The sequence below is a fragment of the Tachyglossus aculeatus genome, chromosome 3 (genome assembly GCF_015852505.1).
Source record: "Tachyglossus aculeatus isolate mTacAcu1 chromosome 3, mTacAcu1.pri, whole genome shotgun sequence".
NCBI lineage: Eukaryota > Metazoa > Chordata > Mammalia > Monotremata > Tachyglossidae > Tachyglossus > Tachyglossus aculeatus.
The window spans coordinates 87,722,416-87,746,258 of NC_052068.1; the positions used below are offsets into that span (position 1 = coordinate 87,722,416).

The following is a 23,843-nucleotide window of genomic DNA, read 5'->3' on the forward strand; positions in this document are numbered from 1 at the left end:
TAGCTTGAAAAATCATGGATCGCTTAGGCCAGAAATTATAGTTCAGAAGGGGCCTCACAGGGAACAGAATCCTCGCTTTTATTTAGTTTCCACAAAAGATTTCCTGTTATTTTACAGCCCTGCCTCAATAAGAGCTGCAGGGAAATGCAACAGCGCCTCGCTGGTCTGAAGAAACAGCCCTCCTCGACTGATCTCTCCTGGCCCTGGCCTTCTGTGTAAATCCTGATGCCAAGCCCTCTGGTTTACATCCTGCTGCTGCTGGGGCTGTTCGTATATCACCCAGAAAATGGGGGGAGGCAAATGCATGTTTAAATCTGACCAGGGAGTTTAGCAGTTTATGACTCCATACGGTTCAAAAATAGGCACAATCGGTGATTCTCATCAGACGGCTTCGTGTTTGCGGAGTGTCTTCCGTCCAAGTGGTTTTCCAAACTCTTACAAATAGTTGTATTTCCACCCCTCTAGCAAGTCTCCTGGGAAGTGGTTGCCTCAGTTGAATCCATTTGTGGGAAAGAAACCAGGGTTTAATCTAGTCATTGTGGGAACGGTGTTCCAACCTCCCCGTCTCTCACCCCTGATGATAGAACCCAGGTCTCTCACTTGTCTGCTGTGGGACCTTGGGCAAGTCACAATTTCTCTATGCCTCAGTTCCCTCATCTGCAAAATGTGGATCCGATACCTTTTCTCCCTCCTACTAGACATGTAAGCACCAAGTAGGACCTGATTTTCTTGTATCTACCCCAGCGCTTTAGTACAGTGCATACAGTGCAGTACATAGTAAGCGTTGAAATACCACAATTATTATTATGATGATGTTGCCAACTACTTTGTTGATAGAACTAAAACCAAAAGACAAGAGCTCCCCAAAGATTCCCCATTTTCCTTCCACACCCAGAAACCCTTTTCATCCATTATGGCTGTTTCTTGGCAGATAGCTCTCCTGCCTGCTTAACAAATCAACTTCCTTTAACTCTGCCTCTGAAGCAACCCCCTCTTACTTCTTAAAAACATTTCAGCCCACTCTTTTTACTTTTCTGATGACCATCATTCACCATACATTCTCTGGTGCCTCCTTTCTCCACAGCCTTCAAACATGCTTACATCTCCCATGTACTTAAAAAAACCAAAAAACCTTCTGTTCCTGTTCAACCTCCTTGAATGGATTGTACGCACCTGCTGCCTCCACTTTCTCTCCTCCAACCTCTTCTCTCCTCTATAACCACACTCCCCAATAACCTCCTGTATCTGTTCCAGTTCCCACGCCCTCCTTTTATTTTTAGATTTTGAGTCCCCAAGGGGCAGGAACCACATCTAATTCCCACAAGTGTATTTTTTTAATGGTATTTGGTGTTTACTAAAAGCTAGCTACTGTACTAAGTGCTGAGGTAGGTTGGGTACAGTCCCTGTCTCACATGGGAGTAACAGTTTAAGCAGGAAAGAGTATTGTTTAATCCCCATTTTGCAGATGAGGTAACTGAGGCACAGAGAAGTTAAAAGACTTGCCCAAGGTCACACAGCAGACAAGTTACAGAGCCAGGATTAGAATCCAGGTCCTTCTGACTCCCAGGCCGGTGGTCTTTCCACTAGGTCACCTCAGGATTTCCGTGCCAACTACATATTTCTGCACACTTACAACCCCACCGTGGCACTTCTGTACTTCTCATTTTGCCAATCCCACTAGTTATGCACTTTCTCAACTCCGCCACCATTTTTCCATTCTCCTCTTCTACCTGTAAATTATTCTGGGTCTGTCTCCCTGACTAGACTATAAGCTCCTTGAGGGCAGGGATCAGACCTTCTAACTCTATTGTATTCTCCCAAGGGCTTAGTTCAGTGATTTGCACAGAGTAAGCACTCAACAAATACACTGATTGATGAATCAAGACTGGAAGGGAGTTTGCAGGGAGATTCTGTTGGAGGGATACACTCTCTTTATCCCTTTCAAAGATGATAAATTACAATACCTTGAATTTCACCCATGTATATACACCTGCAGGGGTGCGGTGCCCACGGCTGAAGGGGGCTTCTGTGCCCTTAGATTTTCCATGACTCCCAATCCTAGTAATGCTTTCCTGAACCCCAATTCCCCACTTGTCTGGGCCCCATGTTGCTGTTGAAAGTTACCTGCCGACAGAGCTGCTGCAGCACTGGTGGGGAATATCCCAACTGGATCCCAGGGACCGGCTTCATCTGGAGCCCACAGGGCGTGTCATTCATTCATTCAATAGTATTTACTGAGCGCTTCCTGTGTGCAAAGCACAGTACTAAGGTTATCCCCCTCCACCACCCTAGAGGCAGAGAAGAGCCCTCACCTCGCAAAGGACCGGTGGTACCTGCTACCGGCCACCACACCTGTCCTCTGGTCCTGGGAGCATGTATGTTTTGTGGGCATGTGTGTGCGTGTGCACGCACACACACACATGATCTTGCTCAAGCCATTCTGCCAAAGAGCTCAATGTCCATTCAATCCCTCACCAGACCTGGGAAGGTACTCCCACTGCCATGCCCATTTCACAGGTGGAAAAACAACTCAGAGAGGTCTCCCACAGCTTCTGGGGCATAATAGCCCGGAAGCTCGCTGCTTTTCTTGGGTCCATGTCCCAGGAATACCTGGGGAGGAGGAAGAGGAGGTGGCGAGGCTTGTTGCCACTGTCGTCAATTCTTCCCTCGTTGCACATCTCCCCACCATTTCCAGGGGCGGTTGGATTTCCCCGGGAAAGAGGAGGCAGTGCTACTGTAGTGGCAAAACCCTGGCAGAAGGAGGCACCCCTGGCAAGCATAGAGCCTGGCTCTCCTGATCTGGCTATGGCCATTCATTCATTCAATCGCATTTTTTTTATTTTTATTTTTTAATGGCATCTATTAGGCGCTTATTATGTGCAAAACACTGTTCTAAGTGCTGGGGAGGTTACAAGCTGATCAGGTTGTCCCACGGGGGGCACACAGTCTTAATCCACATTTTACAGATGAGGTAACTGGCACAGAGAAGTTAAGTGACTTGCCCAAAGTCACACAGCTGACATTTGGCAGAGCCAGCATTTGAACCCATGACATCTGACTCCAAAGCCTGTGCCCTTTCCACTGAACAACGCTGCTTCTCTAAGCTTCTCCATTTATTGAGTGCTTACTGTGTGCAGAGCACTATACTAAGTGCTTGGGAAGTACAACTCAGCAAAATATAGAGACGGCCCCTACCCAACAATGGGCACACAGTCACACTGCTGTTGGTGGAAAAGGCAGACCTGCAGTCTAAGCTGAGACTGTTTTTGTTTGTTTTCATGGTATTTGTTAAGCACTTTCTATGTTCCAGTCACTGTACTAAGCGCTGGGGTAGATACAAGCTAATCAGGTTGGACACAGTCCCTATTCCATACAAGGGGCTCACAGTCTTAATCCCCATTTTATAGATGAGGTAACAGAGGCACAGGGAAGATAAGTCACTTGCCCAAAGTCACATAACAGACATGTGGTGGAGCTGGGATTAGAACCCAGCTGGGATTAGAACCCATGCTGCTTCCAATTCTGGTGCATTGGGCAACCTTGCAGGTGTTGGGGGATAGTCAGGAGCCAAAAAGGGAAGAGAATGTAGTAGTAATATTAGTTGCAACAGTTTTAAGCACTTACTGGGTGTAGAACACTGAACTAAGAGCAGGAAAGAACACATGGGCAGGAATAATAATAATTATCGATTGAGGTATTTGTTTAGTGCTTACTATGTGCCAAGCACTGATCTAAGTGCTAGGGGAGATACAGGATAATCAGGTTGGACAAGTCCCTGTCCCACCCAGGGTTCAAAATCTAAGTAGGAAGGAGAAGAAGTACAGATGAGGTAACAGGCACAGAGAAGTGAAGTGACTTGTCCAAGGTCACACCGAAGATGGGTTGCAGACCTGGGATTAGAACTCAGATCCTTCTGACACCCAGGCCCATGCTCTTTCCACTAGGCCATGCTGCTTCTCAATTAAACCTGTTCTCTGAACCTCCCGGAGAAGGGCTTTGAGACAGACATTTAAGAAGCGATGGAACAATAAAATACTACAATGACATAAAAGACAAGGCCAAATACATAAAATAAAAACAAAAATGGGTTGGGAGCTATGGCTAGAGGAGCACATTTCTGGCTCCTTGTGGCTCAGAGTCCATAGCCACAGTGACCACTGCTCCAGCAGTGGCCACAGTCTGCCCGAGGTTCTAAGCCACCTGCTTTTCAACCAATGCCATTCCACTTTCAATCCCCACTACCCTGGTTCCAAACTACTTTGCTGTTCTTGACTTGGTGTCTGCCATTCATTTTACTTTCCTTGGAATAATAACAGGTGAAAGAAGGAAAAAAAATGTCAAGGGCAGGGAGAATATTTCCCACTTTGGATAACCCTTCCTCTTCCAAAGCAATCCTTCTGACTAGCGCAGACAAAATTCCCCGCCTCCAAAAATCAAAAACAAAAATAAAAATAGTCTCACGGCAAGAGTCATGTGGCAGAGTCTCTTAATGGGATCTGCTTACCTGATGGCTCCAGACAGGAAACTGCCGAGGGAAGAACTTCCGGTCTCATTTATTGTATTGGAGGCTATTTCGGGACTATGGGAGGGAAGTCTTAGTGGGGTGGAGGGGAAGAGTTTGGCTGGGGTGGGGGGATGGTAGAAGGGGGAAGGGGCCTCACTAGATAAGGGACTCCGGAATTCATTTTTGGCTGCAGGAAGTTCCTCCAGCATGTTGTTCTATCAAAGTTCTGATAGGCCAGAGGAAACTTATTCTAAAAAAGTGGAACCGTATCGCTTTGCTAAGAGGTGATGATGCATTTTTTCCAGTTCTAGGTCCCAGGAGGAGGAAAAACCCTAACAACTTCTTGTTCGATGAGGAAATGTCATTCATTCCTCACTATGCTACGTGACCGCGGCCTCATGGAGTCAGAAAATAATTTCCTACCCTCTCCTCCTCAATCAAAGCTCCTAAAAAAGTGGCGCTTGGGAAAAATGTTTGATCACCTGCCAGTCTTGTTTCAAAGATGTGGGGACACCTTCTAAAAATGGGACACCCCATAACAATGGATTTTCTTTCTCCCTCTCCACCTTCCAGGATCATAGTCTCTCCCAACCTCTCTTATGAACTCTTAATCCACTTCCACCTCCCTCTTGTGGTGGGTCAACCTTTCTCACTGATGTGATGATCTGGGCCCATCTATTCCCTCCTATTGTTGAACCAGATCTCCTGATTTCCCAATACTGAAAGTAATAATAATAATATTTGTTAAGTGCTTACTATGTGCCAAGCACTGTACTAAGTGCTGGGGGAAATACAGGATAATCAATCAATCACATTTATTGTGCAAGTACTGTGTGCAGATCATTGTACCCAGCACTTGGTAGAGTACAATATACCAGAGTTAGCAGGCACGTTCCCTGCCCTCAATGAGCTTACAGTCTAGAGGGGGGACAAGCATTAATATAAATAAAATACAGACGTGTATAAGTGCTGTGGGACTGAGGGAGGAGTGAATAAAGGGTGCAAATCCAAATGCAAGGGCGACAGAGAAGGGAGTGGGAGAAGAGGAAATGAGGGCTTAGTCATGGAAGGCCTCTTGGAGGAGATGTGTTTTTGCAGGTGGGGAGCATGATCATCTTTCAAATATGAACAGGGAGGGTGTTCCATGCCAGAGGCAGGATGTAGGTGAGAGGTTGGTGGTGAGATAGATGAGATGGAGGTAAAGTGATTAGGTTGGCGTTAGACAAATGATGTGAGGATCTGGGGCCATCTATGTCCTCCCACGTGGGAAGGGTCAGGTAACACATCACAGCCTAAGCGGGAGAACAGATAATGAATCCCCATTTTGCAGATGAGGGAACTGAGGCACACAGAAGATGAATGACTTGCCCACGGTTATACAGCAGACTACGGTCACGGTCATACATACACGGTCATACACTTGCCCACGGTCAAACAGCAGACTACTGAAGGATCTGGGATCAGATTACTATTAGATTAGATAACTAGGGATTAAGCGCTTAGTACAGTGCTCAATAAATACGATTGAATGAACCCAGGCTGCTCCCAACCTCCTGCCCACCAATCCCCTCTCTTTGAAAACTTACTAGAGCCACCTGCTGGATGAGAGAAAGAAACACTCCGATTTTAACTCTGCTCCTTATTTATTCCCCTTAGCCAATAGAAATAATGGTAGTAATAATAGTAATTTTAATTATTACGATATTTAAACGGTCGCTCACAACGTGCCAAGCACTGTCCTAAGTGCTTGGCTAAATACAATCAGATCAGAAACAGTGTCTACTCCACAAGTACGTAGTCAAACAGGGAGGGAGAACATGTATTTAAACCCTATTTTACAGATGAGGAAACAGGCACAGAGAAGTTGACTTGTCCACGGTCACAGGGCAGGCAATTGGCAGAGCCATGATTAGAATCTGGCAGGGGACCAATCATTATTATATGGGAGGGATAAGTGTGATTACATTCATATCACTCTGTTCTTCCCATTAGCTAAAGCCAATCTGGACCCTGGGAAGTACCCAGGGGATAATAGAATAGAAGCAGTGTTGCCTAGTGGATGGAGCATGGGACTGGGAGTCAGAAGTGTTCTAATTTCGGCTCTGCCACTTGTCTGCTGTGTGACCTCAGGCAAGTCACTTAACTTCTCTGTGCCTCAGTTACCTCATCTGTAAAATGGGGATTAAGACTGCGAGTCCCATGTGGGACCTGGATTCTGTCCATCCTGATTATCTTGCATCTACCCCAGCACTAGTACAGTGCCTAGCACATAGTAAGTGCTTAACAAATCAATCAATCGTATTTATTGAGCATATACTGTGTGCAGAGCACTGTACTAAGCGCTTGGGAAGTACAAGTTGACAACATATAGAGACAGTCCCTACCCAACAGAGGGCTCACAGTCTAGAAGGGGGAGACAGAGAACAAAACCAAACATATTAACAAAATAAAATAAATAGAATAGATATGTACAAGTAAAATAGAGTAATAAACATGTACAAACATATATATTTTATATATATATATATATATATATATATACATATATATATACAGCTGCTGTGGGGAAGGGAAGGAGGTAAGATGGGGGGATGGAGAGGGGAACGAGGGGGAGAGGAAGGAGGGGGCTCAGTCTGGGAAGGCCTCCTGGAGGAGGTGAGCTCTCAGTAGGGCCTTGAAGGGAGGAAGAGAGCTAGCTTGGCGGATGGGCAGAGGGAGGGCATTCCAGGCCAGGGGGATGATGTGGGCCAGGGGTCAGTGGGGAGAACAGGATTTGAATCCCCATTTTGCAGTTGAGGAAGCTGGAGCACAGAGAAGTAAAGTGATTTGTTCAAGGTCGCCTTGACTCGCCCTGACTTGCTCCCTTCATTCATCTCCCCTCTAGATTCGTTCTAGATTGTAGGTTTGTTGTAGGCAGGGAACATGTCTATTAGATTGTAGCAATAATAATGTTGGTATTTGTTAAGTGCTTACTAGGTGTTAAGCACTGTACTAAGCGCTGGGGTAGATACAAGGTAATCAGGTTGTCCCAGGTAGGGCTCACAGTCTTCGTCCCCATTTTACATATGAGGTAACTGAAGCACAGAGAAGTTAAGTGACTTGCCCAAGGTTATCCAGCTGACAAACGGCAAATCCGGGATTAGAACCCTTGACCTCTGACTCCCAAGCCCATGCTCTTTCCACTGAGCCACGTTTTACTCTCCCAAGAGTTTGGTACAGTGCTCGCTCTGCACAGAGTAAGTGTTCAATAAATACAATTGAATGAATGAATGAACAGAGGGTACAGTCATGGAGGCGGACAATAGGTGAGGCTTGAGATACAGGATGGGGACAGGGGATGCCAGGAACTCAGAGCAAAAAAATCTTCCAGACTGAGCAGTTAATCACCCTGTGAGTCAGTCCTCATCAGGGGCTGAGCAAGACCTGATGGTTTGGGCTGTCTCCATTTCCCCCATTGCCAGACTGAACTGAGCAGGCTTATTTGCACTTGTTAAAATCAATCAATCGTATTTATTGAGCGCTTACTCTGTGCAGAGTACTGTACTGAGTGCTTTCTGTGTGCAGAGTACTGTACTAAGCGCTTGGAAAGTACAAGTTGGCAACATATATAGACAGTCCCTACCCAACAGTGGGCTCACAGTCTAGAAGGGGGAGACAGAACAAAACAAAACATATTAACAAAATAAAACGAATAGAATAGATATGTACAAGTAAAATAAATAAATAGAGCAATAAATACGTACAAACATATATACATATATACAGGTGCTGTGGGGAAGGGAAGGAGTTAAGGCGGGGGGATGGAGAGGGGGAGGAGGGAGAGAGGAAGGAGGGGGCTCAGTCTGGAAGCCTCCTGGAGGAGGTGAGCTCTCAGTAGGACTTTGAAGGGAGGAAGAGAGCTAGCTTAGCGGATGTGTGGAGGGAGGGCATTCCAGGCTAGGGGAAGGACATGGGCCGGGGGTCGACGGCGGGACAGGCGAGAATGAGGCACGGTGAGGAGATTAGTGGCAGAGGAGCGGAGGGTGCGGGCTGGGCTGTAGAAGGAGAGAAGGGAGGTGAGGTAGGAGGGGGAGAGGTGATGGAGAGCCTTGAAGCCTAGGGTGAGGAGTTTCTTTCTGATGCACAGGTTGATTGGTAGCCACTGGAGATTTTTGAAACTGGAGATTTTTAAAACCTCTTAGTGTTAGCCCAGCTACTTTTCAGTCAGTGGTATTTATTGAGCGCTTATGTGCAAGGCACTGTATCACTCAGAATCTGTTCCTCACAAAACACCCAACAATTTTACCTTCAAAGTAGATTTTTTTCCCTTCAAAAACCCATTCTCTGCGGTCACCAGCCACTCAGGCTCAACCTTTAAGACGGAAAGCATCTTTGAAGCCAATCCGAGGTTTTTTTTTTGACAGGGCCCCATTCAGGATATTCCGGGAGAGGGAGCCACCACACTGTATATTTTGCTACTTGGAAAAGCAGCATTCTCAGTCTCCTGCCCTGCTTTTTTTTGCAAATAGCTTTGTTCCAACTCTCAGAGGTTTCTTCTGCCCAAGGCTTTGTGAGGACTACAGAGAAATGCTCCAGTGCCCTCTGGTGGGTACCTAGTTGTCTGTAGTTGGCAATTCTTTTTCGCTCATTAAATCTTTCGAGCACATTTCTTTTGCTTCTGTTACTGTAGTCCCTGGCACTTCCACAGACCAGATTTGGATGCAATTACAACAGGATGGGCTGGAAATACCGGCTAGGGCAAAAACATTCTACTGACAGATTAAATGCAAAGCACTGGAGAAGCAGTGTGGCCTAGTGGAGAGAACACAGGCCTGGGAGGTCAGAGGACCTTGGTTCTAATCCCAGCTCCACTACTTGCCTGCTGCGTGACCTTGCAAGTCATCTCACTTCACTGTGCCTCAGTTACCTCATCTGTAAAATGGGCATTCCATACCTGTTTTCCCTCCTGCTTAGACACCGAGCTCTGTGTGGGGCCTGATTATTGTGTATCTACCCCAGCGCTTAGTTCAGTGCTGGGAACATAGTCAATGCTTATCAAATACCACAATAATTATCATCATTATTATTATTACATGGTGGCTTTCTAAAAATCTTCTGGGTGCTGTGCCCATTCAGAGCCGGCTTCTCAACCTCCTAGTGGATACAGCATGGGCCTGGAAGTCAGAAGGACCTGGGTTCTAATTCCAGCTCTGCTATTTGTCTGCTGAGTGACCTTGCGCAAGTCACTTCACATCTTTGGGCCTCAGTTACCTCATCTGTAAAATGGGGATTACGACTGTGAGCCCCACATGGGGCATGGATTGCGGCCAACCTGATGACCTTGTACCTACCCCAGCACATAGAACAGTGACTGGCACATAGTAAGTGCTTAACAAATACCATAATAAAACTCCTCTTCTATGAGGGTTGCCCTTTCCCCCGAGCTGTCCTGCCCTTTACCCCAAGTTCCTACCCACTTTAGTGTCCCTGCTCTGAAGCAGCAGAGTCAATCAATAGTATTTATAGAGTGCTCACAGTGTACAGAATACTGTACTAAGCATTTGGTACAGTTCAATAGAATAATGTCCGCCTCCTCCTCTAGAATGTAAGCTCACTGTGGGCAGGGAGCGTGTCGACCAACTCTGTTACATTATACTCTCCCAAGCACTTAGTACAGTGCTCTGCACACTGTAAGCACTCAATAAATATGATTGGCTGATAATCAGTAGGCATAGTCCCTGCTGAAGTGACAGATGACTAGGAAACTGGGTGAGGAGATGAGAGATTAAACAGGGAGGAGCTCCTGGAGGAGATGCGATTTCCAAAGGGCCCTGAAGAAGGGGAGAGCTGTGGTCCACTGAATGTAAAAGGGGAAGGAGTTCGAGGCAGGAGTGAAAGCACGAACAAGAGATAAGTGGAGAGACTTGAGACAGACAGAAGGTTGGCTTGAGAGGAACAAAGCTTGTGAGCTTCAGTGTAGTGAGAAAGGAATGAGGATATGAAGCGGGGAGAGTCTGAGGACTGGCCAACCCCTTCTAAGCACTGGACAGCCTACCTCGGGTAGACTTTTTTTTAAGGTATTTGTCAATTGCTTATCATGTACCTAAGCAATTGACAAATTCCTTAAAGAAAAAAGTCTACCGGAGGTACCATGTACCAGGTACTGTTCTAAGCACTGTGGTAGATACTAGCTAATCAATTTGGACATAGTCCATGTCCCACATGGGGCTCACAGTCTTAATCACCATTTTACAAGCTGAGGGAACTGAAGCCCAGAGAAGTAAAGTGACTTGCCCAAGAATGCACATCAGACAAGTAGTGGCGGAACAGGGATTAGAACCCACGTCCTTCTGACCCCCAGACCCAGGCTCTCTATACACTAGAACATGCTGCTTCTCCAAAGGTACAGATCTGGTCTGTACCTCTGAATGGCTGGATTCTCCCCAGCTGGATATCCAGATTTGCATGACAGGCCAGGAGGGCTCAAACTCTTGGGGAGTTATTGCATATAGCAGGAATCTGAGCTGAATGCCAGCATTGGGTCAGAACCCCAAGCTTGGACTCCTCTCACTGGCTAAAAGAAGGTGCCGGGCTTCGACCCACTGCTATTCTTGTGACCGGCCCTGGACTGGATAGCAGACTCTCGACTTCCTCTCCCTGTCTCCACCCACTAGGCTTGAGGTCAGCCAAGTTGCTGCAAATGTGGGGGAATGACAGGGCGATGATGATAATAATAATAATAATGATAATAATAATGACTGTGGTATTTGTTAATCAATCAATCAATCAATCGTATTTATTGAGCGCTTACTATGTGCAGAGCACTGTACTAAGCGCTTGGGAAGTACAAATTGGCATCACATAGAGACAGTCCCTACCCAACAGTGGGCTCACAGTCTAAAAGGGGGAGACAGAGAACAGAACCAAACATACCAACAAAATAAAATAAGTAGGATAGAAATGTACAAGTAAAATAAATAAATAAATAGAGTAATAAATATGTACAACCATATATACATATATACAGGTGCTGTGGGGAAGGGAAGGAGGTAAGACGGGGGGATGGAGAGGGGGACGAGGGGGAGAGGAAAGAAGGGGCTCAGTCTGGGAAGGCCTCCTGGAGGAGGTGAGCTCTCAGCAGGGCCTTGAAGGGAGGAAGAGAGCTAGCTTGGCGGATGGGCAGAGGGAGGGCATTCCAGGCCCGGGGGATGACGTGGGCCGGGGGTCGATGGCGGGACAGGCGAGAGCGAGGTACAGTGAGGAGATTAGTGGTGGAGGAGCGGAGGGTGCGGGCTGGGCAGTAGAAGGAGAGAAGGGAGGTGAGGTAGGAGGGGGCGAGGTGATGGAGAGCCTTGAAGCCCAGGGTGAGGAGTTTCTGCTTGATGCGCAGATTGATCGGTAGCCATTGGAGGTTTTTGAGGAGCCATTGGAGGTTTTTGAGGTTAAGCACTTACTATAAGCCAGGTACTGTACTAAGTGCTGGGATGGATACAAGCAAATCGGGTTTGACATGGTCCCTGACCCATGCGGGGCTCACAGTCTTAATCCCCATCCTACAGATGAGGGAATGGAGGCATAGAGAAGTGAAGTGATTTACCCGAGGTCACACAAACAAGTGGTGGAGTGCTTTTGAGTGTTTACTTTGCGCAGAACACTGTACTAAGCATTTGGGTGAAACTACAGTTGATAGAAATAATCCCTGCCCTCATGGAGTTGAGTGTGGGTGGCAGGGAGTAAAGACAGACCAGAGTCATCAGCAAGAGGGCCCGAAGACAGCATGGCTCTTGACCTTGAGGCTCTCCAGGTGCCAGGAAACACCAGCAGTCCCTTCCTCTCCATCGCTGTGCCACCCCCAACCCACCAAAAGGAAGGGGTGCAGAGGAAAGCCCTGGGATTTCCCTGATTACAACAACTACTACAATTACTCCCACTACTATCACCACTGTTCTGTAAACTCTTTGTCTACCAACAAGGATCATGTCTACCAACTCTGCTGCATTATACTTTCCCAGGAGCTTAGCACAGTATTCTGCACAAAGCGCTCAATAAACACTATTGATAGACTGTTGATACTCCTCCTCCTGCTGCTATTGTTTACACACAAAGCAACCCACAAGCGGGGGGGGGGGGGGGGGGGGGGGGGGGGGAGGAAGCCCCAGTTAGAAAGCAGTGTAGGTCAACCCATCTCACTCCATCTGCATTCCACAGTCAACGTTGAACCACAGGGTCCCAGACCCTGAGGGGTCCAGGTGGGGAGGGCAATGTCTTGGAAATCTGCTACATTGGCTGTGACCATGTATACCTCCCACAGATCTCTCTCTTCCATTGCAGCTGAGGCCCCTCTGTCTTCCCTGGCAGGTTCTGTGCATGCCAGGCCGGGCATAAAATCCACTGCTCTGTCTTCTCAGTCCCTTTCCACCTACGGGGCCGATTGAAACATCAAGCATTTGCAACCCTCACTTCTCTGCATGCTCTCGGCCCTCCTTTGGCTGGATTAAAGGGGATGTTCTTCCCCAAAAGATGCCTGTCTCCCTTGACCGGAGCCCAGATAATACAGGTGCCCTAACTTTCATGGGTTTGGGCACACTGGAGGAGAAATGTGGCCTAGTGCAAAGCGATTGGGCCTGGGAATCAGAGGATCTGGGTTCCAATCCTGGCTCTGCCACTTACCTGTTGCATGACCTTGGGCAAGTCACTTAACTTCTCTGTGCCTCAGTTTCCTCATCTGTAAATAGGGACTGAATCCTTCTTCCTCCCTCCCCCTTCATTTACACCACTCTCCCTACTTTCAAAGCCTTGTTGAAAACACATCTCCTCCAATAGGTCTTCTCCAACTCAGAACTTGCTAGTCATCCCACTCTCAGTCCCACTGCACTTAAGTACACATCAGAAATTTATTTACTATGTTCAGAGCACTGCCCTAAGCATTTGGGTGAGTTCAATATAGCAACAGAAGAGAGTTGGTAGTCACATTCCCTGCCCACAGTGAGCTTACAGTCTAGGAGGAGAGACAGACATTAATATAAATACATTACAGATATGGACATATGGGCTTGTAGGACTGTGGTGGGGGGGTTCATTCATTCATTCATTTGTATTTATTGAGCGCTTACTGTGTGCAGAGCACTGAACTAAGCGCTTGGGAAGTACAAGTTGGCAACATATAGAGACGGTCCCTAACCAACAGTGGGCTCACAGTCTAGAAGGGAGAGACAGAGAACAAAACATATTAACAAAATAAAATAAGTAGAATATGTACAAGTAAAATAGAGTAATAAATACGTACAAACATAAATACATATATACATATATTCAGGTGCTGTGGGGAAGGGAAGGAGGTAAGGCGGGGGGGATGGAGAGGGGAAGGAGGGGCAGAGGAAGGAGGGGACTCAGTCTGGGAAGGCCTCCTGGAGGAGGTGAGCTCTCAGTAGGGCCTTGAAGGGAGGAAGAGAGCTAGCTTGGCGGATGGGCAGAGGGAGGGCATTCCAGGCCAGGGGGATGACGTGGGCCGGGGGTCGATGGCGGGACAGGCGAGAACGAGGCACGGTGAGGAGATTAGCTGCAGAGGAGTGGAGGGAGCGGGCTAGGCTGTAGAAGGAGAGAAGGGAGGTGAGGTACGAGGGGGTGAGGTGATGGAGAGCCTTGAAACCGAGAGTGAGGAGTGAGGAGTGAATAAAGGGACCAAATCAGGGTGATGCAGAAGGGAGTGGGAGAAGAGGAAATGAGGGTTTAGTCAGGGAAGGCCTCTTGGAGGAGGTGTGCCTTCAATAAGGCTTTGAAGGTGGGGAAAGTCATTGTCAGACATGAAGAGGGAGAGCGTTCCAGGCCAGAGGCAGGACAAAGGCGAGATAGACGAGATTGAGGTTCAGCGAGTAGGTTGGTATTAGAGGAGCAAAGATTGTGGGCTGGGTTATAGTAGGAGAGCACTGAGGTGAGGTAGGAAGGGGCTAGGTGACAGTGTTTTAAGGACAATGGTAAGGAATTTCTATTTGATGTGGAGGTAGATGGTAGAGAAGCAGCATGGCATAGAGGATAGAGGACAGGCCTGGGAGTCAGAAGGTCATGGGTTCTAAACCCAACTCTGCCACTTGTCTGCTCTGTGACCTTGGTCAAGTCACTTCACTTCTCTGTGCCTCAGTTACCTCATCTGCAAAATGGGGATTGAGACTTTGAGCCCCATGTGGGATAGAGACTGTGTCCAACGCAACTTGCTTGTATCCATCCTAGTGCTTAGTACAGTACCTGGCACATAGTAAGCTCTTAAATACCACAATTATTATTATTGTTATTATATAGGCAATGAGTGGAGATTCTTGAGGAGTGGGGAAACATGGACTGATGTTTTTGCAGAAAAATTATCCGGGCAGTAGAATGAAGTATCAGAGAGGTCAGCAAGGAGGCTGATACAGTAATCAAGGTGTCTGCCCAGAACCAAGCCCCATAGCTTGCTAGCATCAGGGGAGATGATGGGATCCCCCTGCAAGGACTGTCAGAGCCTGGCCCGAAGGAAGAGGGCCAAAAAGGGCGAAGGAAGAGGAAAGAGTTTCCAAGCACTTTGAAACTCAAGGAATTCATTCATTAATTCAACCACATTTATTGAGCACTTACTGTGTGCAGAACACTGTACTAAGCGCTTGGGAAGTACAAGTCAGCAATTTATAGAGACGGTCCCTACCAAGCAACGGGCTCCCATTCTAGAAGAGGGAGACAGGCAGCAAAACAAAACAAGGAATGGTCAACCACTTCATTCCTCTGGATAAGAGCTGCCCACAAAGTCTCACCTTCTCCTTCCCTGACCTTGTGTCAGCCCACTTTGCTCTATCCATTAGGCCACACTGCTTCTCCACTTGGCCATGCTGCTTCTTCCTCAACTGTCTCCTTTTTACCAATCCACTCCCTTCCCCTTGATAATCCCAGCTCACACTCCTCACTCCTCCCAAGATAATCTTCTGACTGTACTTTGCTCTTGAGTCCTTCAGCTCCAACTCAATGCACAAGACCGTGAGCCAGCTGTTGGGTAGGGACCATCTCTATATGTTGCCGACTTGCTTCCCAAGTGCTTAGTACAGTGCTCTGCACACAGTAAGTGCTCAATAAATATGACTGAATGAATGAAAAGCCCATTCCTCTGCTGCACGCCCTTCCCTCTCAAATCCACCACACCATATCTCTACCCACCTTCAAAGCCCCTTAAAAGCTGTCCTCCCGCTGGAGGTTTTCCTTGAGAAATCCCCACCTTCATCAATCAATGATATTTACTGAGTGCCGCCTAAGTGCAGGGCACTTTAATGAGCACTTGGGAAAATAAAAAGAGAGTTAGCCGACTTGATCCTTCTGATAACAGCTTACCATTGATCAAGAAAGGCAAGCAACTAAAATCATTTGTAGCTAGGATGAAGAAGGTACCTTTATTAATACTTAAGTAAAGGGTATAGAAGGTGGGTATGTATAAGTGCTATGGGAGGTTGTGAATACCCAAGCTGTGTAGAAGTGCTAAGTGGAAGTTATCAGCCATTTTCAGGACTCATTAATTCGTGGTTCATTTCCTCTATCCAATCACTGATTCACTTGTGCTGATTTCTGGCCAAGTTGCATCTGGTTCCCACTAAAGGAAGACTCCCCGCACCCACCTCCCTGCTTAAGTTGCAAACTCCAAGGACAGGGATGGGATTTCCTACTTTAATGTTATGCTCCCAAGTGTCCAGTTGGTGCTCTGCATCTGGCAGCCCTCGGTCCCTACGATGATAAGCAACAGAGTGTGTTCGCTTAATGCCCACCTGGGTCAGGGACCTAACTGCACAAAGGCTGAGAAGCAACCGTGGCCTAGTGGATAAAGCAAGGGCCTGGGAGTAAGAAGGACCCGGGTTCTAAGAGACATCAGACAGACTGAGAGCCACATGTGGAACAGGGACTGTGTCCAATCTGGTTGAAGTGTATCTACCCCAGTTCTTAGCACATAGCACAAATATCATTATTATCATTTCTATTAGCTAGTTTTTTTATTGTATTTGAGTGTTTACTATGTGCTAGGCACGGTGTAGTGGCTAGAGCACAGTCCAGGTTTTCAGAAGGACCTGGGTTCTAATCCCCACTCCGCCCTTTGTCTTGCCCCTGCGCAAGTCACGTCACATCTCTGTGCCTCAATTACCTCATCTGGAAAATGGGGTTGACACTGTGAGCCCATGTGGGTCAGGGACTCTGTCCAACCTGATTAGCTTGCATCTACCCCAGCCCTTAGTAACAATAATAATAGTTATGGTATTTGATAAGTGTTTACTCCGTGCCAGGCACTGTACTAAATGCTGTACTATTTGGGTAGAAGCAAATTGGGTTGGAGCCAGTCCCTGCCCGACATGGGGCTCACAGTCTCAATCCCCATTTTACAGATGAGGTAACTGAAGCACAGAGAAATGAAGTGACTTGCCAAGGGGCAAGACAAGGGCAGAGCGGGGATTAGAGCCCAGGTCCTTCTGACAACCTGGACCATGCTCTATCCACTACGCTATGCCTAGCACATAGTAAGCACTTAAATACAATAAAAAAACTAGCTAATAATAATGATAATAATAATAATGATATTTGTGCTATGTGCTAAGAGCTGAGGTAGATACACTTCAACCAGATTGGACACAGTCCGTGTCCCACATGGGGCTCTCAGTCTATCTGAAGACTCCAGGCAGCTAGCCCGGTCCAGATTGAAAACGGAACTCCTTATGTTCATGGTATTAATTAAGCACTTACAATGTGCCAAGTATCATGCCAACTGAAGGGATAGATAGATCCAGTTCTCCCAAATCGTGGGGGCTGCTTTACTGCAAAATCCAGAGTATGGAAAACTCAGCCAGAGGTACTCATCCTATGTTCACACAACGTTTCTTCCAACAACGTGTCGTACAGTTTCCAGACTGACTTTGTCACCAGACGAACGATCCCTTATTCCCAAGTCATGTTCCAGTCAAAACAAGCAAGTGAAGGCATAGGTTAAAGCAGAACTGAGTCGACGAGAGGAAAAAAGGATCAAATTCTCCTTGAGGGGGCTCCTAATAATGAAGACTGCATATTCAATCAATCGGTAGCAATTTATTGAGCTGTTGAACGCTTACTGTTTGCAGAGCACCATACTGAGTGTGTAATGGTTAGAGAAGGAAAAAGAAGGATAAAGAATGAGTCAAAAATCTCCTCTAAATGGTTAGTGGCTCGGTAGGGAGTACAATTAATCAAGGGTCATTCTAGACAATAATTCCTGTATCCAATCGGAGGCTGCCCAAAACAAAAGGCTGCCAATTTGGAGAGGCACGGTGGATCATGGAGATGGGGCAGTTGCTGCTACAGCCCGGCCATGTCCCTACAGACCACAAGATGGCAGATGGCACCACCCATTTCCTAACAAAGGGAGAGCCCAGCTCCTGCCCCCTCCCCAATGCCAGGGAGGAATCTCAATTTCAGGCCAAATCAGACGAGAACCATTGCCCAAGACACCGGGCACCAAAGTCTCTAAAACCTACAATGTCTCCCGGACCCCAGCAGGACAGGACAGCCCTTTGAGGAAAAGTTGCGATCGGTCAATCACACTTATTGAGCACTTACCATGTGCTTGGGAGTGTACAACACAGCAGAGTTGGTAGACACATTCCCTGCCCACAGTGCATGCAGTGGGGCCCCAGACCCGGGTGGGCATTAAATGAACACACTCTGATGCTCATCATCGTAGGGATCGAGTGCTGCCGGGTGCAGAACACCGTCTGGACACTTGGGAGCATAACGTTAAAGTAGGAGAACCGGTCCCCGCCCTTGGAGTTTACAACCTAAGCGGGGAGGCGGGTGGGCAGGGGGAGTCTCTCTTTAGTGGGAGCCAGATACAACTTGGCCAAAAATCAGCAGGGGGGACTTACAGTCTGGAGGGAATGGTGTCACAGCCTCCTGGGAGTCTGGAGTCCTCTCTTGGAGCTCAAAGGTCTGGTCTACCCAATCCCACCAGAAAGCCCCCAACCTTCAGGAGGTGAAAGTTTTGCTTTATCTATGTTTTGGGGAATTCATATAATTCCCTACCTGTTATATTCCCCTGCTCACATTATTGTACATAATTCTTGCCTGTCTGTCTCCCCTGTTGCACTGTGAGCTCCTTAAGTGTCCTGCTTCTGTTGTAGTCCACCAAGAGCTAGGTACAGCGATTTCACTCAGTAGAGGTCTTGTCCAAGAGAATGGAAACAGAAGTACACTATTTTCCTTAGCCCCTTCCACAAAAAGAACTCAAATACCTGCTAAACTGATACTATGAGACCGGCCTATCCCCTCTTTCCACCCCAGGCCAGGTTTATTTAGGCCACACAATCCATTTTATTGCTTTCGACATGGTGACCTGACCTGACCCAGCACGTGTGTGGGTGTTTGTGTGTGCTTCCATACAGGTGTGAACATGACCACTCTGCTGTACTGTACTCTCCCAAGCACTTAGTATAGTGTTCTGCACACTGTAGCTTAATTGATTGATTGTATTGAATCTGTGACCACTATGCATTTGGTATGCAGTGGTATGCATTCAAGGTTCTCCATCACCTTACCCCCTCCTACCTCATCTCTCTTCTTTCCTTCTCCAGCCCAGCCCGCACCCTCCACTCTGCTGCTAATCTCCTCACCATGCCTCGTTGTCACCTGTCCTGCCGTCGACCCCCGGCCCACTTCCTCCCCCTGGCCTGGAATGCCTTCCCTCCGCACATCTGCCAAGCTAGCTCTCTTCCTCCCTTTAAAGCCCTACTGAGAGTTCACCTCCTCCAAGAGGTCTTCCCAGACTGAGCCCCCTCCTTCCTCTTCCCCTCCTCCTCCTCCCCGCCCTACCTCCTTCCCCTCCCCACAGCACCTGTATATATGTTTGTACATATTTATTACTCTATTTTACTTGTACATATTTACTATTCTATTTATTTTGTTAATATGTTTTGTTGTATCTGTCTCCCCCTTCTAGACTGTGAGTCCGCTGTTGGGTAGGGACCGTCTCCATATGTTGCCAACTTGTACTTCCCAAGCACTTAGTACAGTGCTCTGCACATAGTAAGCGCTCAATAAATACGATTGAATGAATGAATTTGGTATTCACTCAACTCTCAGTCCCACAGCATTTATGTACATGTCTATAAATCATATATTATAAATTTATAGGTCTGTCTTCCCCTCTAAACTATAGACTTGTTGTGAGCAGGGAACACATCTACCAACTCTGTTGTAGTATACTCTCCCAGGTGCTTAGTACAGTACCCTACACACAGTAACTGCTCAATAAACACTACTGATTGACTAATCACTCCAAGCCATCTTGATTCTGAGGCCCAGGTGAGCCCTACTCACGAATAATTTCTAAATCTCCTGAGATTATAGCCCCTTGGAACTACTTTAGCATTTCTATAATGTCGGTCTCCCCCTCTAAACCGTAAGCTCCTTGGGGGCATGGAACATGTATGCCAGTTCTGTTGCATTGTACTCTACCAAGGGCTTTAGTATAGTGTTCTGGACATAGTAAATGCTCAATAAATACCACTGATTGACTGACTGACTTACCATATACCAGAGCATTTATGTATAATATTTTATACACTCCCTTATTTAAGTACTTTCTCATATACACACTCGCTATTCATTCTTATCAATGAATTATTTTAGTGTTTTCTTCCAGTCTAGATTGTAAAGTCCAACTAACACTGATTAGTAGAGAAGTTCTGCACATGATAAATGCTCAATAAATAGTGCTGATTGATTGACAGAGGATAGTCCATCCGAACACTGAAAAACCCAGAATAAAACAGGGAAAATGGCCACCCTAAATCATGGCCCATCTTCGCTGGAGTAGCAGCCAATTCATCGATAAATGGTATTTACTGAGTACATACTGTGTGCAGGGTGCGGCACTAAGCGTTTGGAAAGTACAATACCATAGAGTTGGTAGGCACAATCCCTGCCCCTAGGAGTTTACAGTCTACAGAGATGCTTAACTATAAGTAATGCTTAGTAGGGATTAGGGGTGATTTTGGCATGCCACCTCAGCACAGTAAGTGGTTTCCAAAAGACAGTAAGGTGCAGAAACATTATTCAGCCCAGAAAATCTACAGCAGCCTCACCCAAAATGAGCATCTCACTCGTTGTAGCCCCATTACTTGATTTTCACTGAAATGCTGCCGGGTCCCCTTTTGGACTCTTTTGAGTCCTTTAAGGCCCTGGGCTTGCGACCGTGCACCTCCCTCTTGGTTGAGCTCTGCTCCTGAGAATGAGTTACCCCATATCCATAGCCAGGCTGGTGATTCAACACCACCAGTTCTTGTACGGTGTGGACCTTGTGGCTCTGCTCAAGAGACCAGACTGGGGATTGCGGGCGGGGGGGGGGCCTGAGGGGATCAAAGTGCAGCCTCTGGAGCAGCAGGAGCAGCAGGAAGAGGATGCTTGATGCCAACCTGCCTTGGTGGGGAGGAGGGGACGGAGGGTTCAGGAGAAGGGGAAGGCAAAGGACTGGGCTCCTTCCTCGGGCTGAGCAGCTGGTGTCAGTTTTTCCAGTGACCGGACTGCTGGTGCTGTTGTTCCCAGGCTCCATCCCTGCCTCTGACACCCCCATGATCTTAAAGAGGGACTGACCACAGCCCGACCCCCGGCAATCCGTCTGACCCCACTCTGATCAAGTTATCAACAGAGCATTGGCAGGAAATTGGTTTCCAGGAATAATAATAATAATAACCATAATACTAATATTGGTATTTGTTAAGTGCTAACTATATGTCAAACAATGTTCTAAGTGCTGGCGTAGATAATAATAATAATTATGGTATTTGTTAAGTGCTTACTATGAGCCAAGCATTGTTCTAAGCACTGGGGTAGCTATAAGGTAATCAGGTTGCCCCACAAAGGGTTTATATTCTCAATACCCATTTTACAGATGAGGTAACTGAGGCACAGAGAAGTTAAGTGACTTGCCCAAGGTCACACAGCAGACAAGTGGCATACCAAGGATAAGAACCCACCTCCTCTGACTCCCAAGCCCATGCTCTATCCACTAGGCCATGCTGATTCTCTAAGCCATTGCTGAAGCTGTCTCAGCTGTCAGCGGGGTGGGAGCTCAGTCCCCAGCACGAGTCATGGGGCTCCAAGCCTCCAGCATCCAAACACAACTGCGGCGAAGACCAAACACACAAAGAAAACCTGGCACACACACGGGTGGAATTTTGCTCATTCACCTGAAATCACCATGGGAACCCAGAGGAGGAAACCGAACCCACGGAAGCAGCAGATGAAGTGAGAAAGGCACCGTGGCTACTCCAGGAGATGAGAGGACCCAGGGACACTCATCACACTTCCCATACCTGGAGAGCAGTTTGCGGCAGAGGATGCTGGCCAGTGGGGCTCCGTCTCCTCTGGGGGCAGACTGAGAAGAGCCAGGTTTAAACAGTAGCCTGGGGTTGGTGGGGAAGACCTTACAAGGCCTGACACTAAATCTATTCAACTGGCTAGTCTAGGCAATTCTAGAAAATCATACACATGTCTCCGGATTGAGACTGCTATGGCTCCACCCGTGAAACTTCCTCGCACCAATTCTCAGCAACTCCTTCTCCCTTGAAATGCTTGGACTTCCATTCCATGCTGGGGCACGCTCATTGCCCAGTTGGTTCGGTCCCACAGCCTTCTGGGGCTTGTAGCAGAGAAGACTCGAATTCTGGGGAACTTGAACTCCTCATAGCCCATTCCTCCCCCATTCTGAGCTAGCAGGATGGAAGGCAAACTTACACAAGCTTGGGATGGGATTGCAATGTCCTGATTTTTAATAAAAAAAAAAACTGGCCAGCCTACCTATGGGTGGTTCATCTCAAATCTGGAAGGAAGCCAATTCAGTCAGTCACCAGCCAGTGAAAGTCATTATTTTTAGGAATTCAAAAAATAATGATATCCCAAATAGAAATTCCAGTCACCTTACATCATGTCTAGCAAAAGCTCCACACCATAGTCATTTTCACTGGGCAAGCTGGTGATAGACCCATTGATGATAAATGTTTTACTGTTTATGTGACCTCCTTGTTTCTTTGGCTCAGTTAACAAGCCAAGGTAATCAGTGCTCACCCGATCCCAGGGACGTGAATTGGACTCAAGGTGAATCTCTAAAAGTCCCTCAGAAGCCACAGATGGAGGAAACACAATCTTGCACCAGCTGCCTTGGGTGATAAGCACCCAGAGAAACCTACCTGCCAGGCAGGAAGAACTTTCTCGATGTCGTTCAGGCTGATTCCTTCCCCATCCTCCAGTTTCCCTTTCCCAAGCCTAAACCGGAAGTAGAGAGGAGAATGTTTCAAATTTCCATTGTCACCAGACATACCCCAAGCCTTTCAACTGTATAAGGGACAGCATTTTCTCTGTGCCTCTGTTTTCCCAACTGTACAATGGGATTTCAATACTTAGAAACAGTGTAGTCTAGTGGAAAGGTCACAGGCCTGGAAGTCTGAGGATCTGGATTCTAATCCCAGCACCACGGCTTACCTGCTGCGTGACCTTGGGGAAGTCACTTAACTTCTCTGAGCCTCATTTCCCTCCTCTGTAAAATGGGGACTCAATACCTGTTCTCCCTCCTATGTAGATTGTAAGCCCTGTGTGGGACCTGATTATCCTGTATCTACCTAAGCACTTAGTACAGTGCTTTGCACATAATAAATGCTTAAATTCCTCAAGGATTATTATTATTTCTCTTGTGGCCCAGGGATAATGTGAACACTTTATAAACCATCACCGAATGAAAACACTCATCAGGCAGAGTAATGCTATGTCCCCTCCTATCACTAACCCCTGGCATTAGTGGTTTTGATTTGCAAAAAGACTGAGGAATCAGGGTGGAGCTGCCGTGGTTTTGGATGTAACCAAAATCTACCACAAAACCCAAGACTTAATAGGCAATTTGTAGAATACGACAACTGGTCTTTTGTGGCCCTGCAGATATCAAGGGAATCCCCACTCTCCTTTTCCTCCTCCCCACACAAGTGGATTAAGCCAACGAGTAGATTAAGCTGACTGGGAAAAGGCATTCTAGAGTGGAAAAAATTGATAGAACCACCATCCCTTCATGCTTTGGAACCAGAACCAATACTGAAAGCACACCTCCTCCAATGGGCCTTCCCACACTCTCATTTGCTCTTCTCCCACTCCCTTCTGTATCTCCTTTGCTCTTGGATTTATTCCCTCTATTCACCCCTCCCTCAGCCCCAAAGCACTTAGGTACATATCCGTAATTTATTTACTCATATTAATGTCTGTCTCCCCCTCCAGACTGTAAGCTTGTTGTGGGCAGGGGACGTGTCTCCCAATTCTTTTATACTGTACTCTCCCAAGTGCTTACTACAGT

At 47.1% G+C, this 23,843-nt stretch overlaps 1 protein-coding gene across 3 annotated transcripts in view; it reads right to left on the bottom strand.

Annotated features, from left to right (window-relative positions):
* Positions 1-23,843, bottom strand: part of CTIF (cap binding complex dependent translation initiation factor) — a 385,876-nt gene that overhangs the window by 254,822 nt on the left and 107,211 nt on the right. For all 3 annotated transcript variants that reach the window (XM_038743775.1, XM_038743777.1, XM_038743774.1), the window contains exon 6: positions 22,696-22,771. In XM_038743775.1, the coding sequence (XP_038599703.1) occupies positions 22,696-22,771 (76 nt within the window). The remainder of the gene's footprint in view (positions 1-22,695; positions 22,772-23,843) is intronic.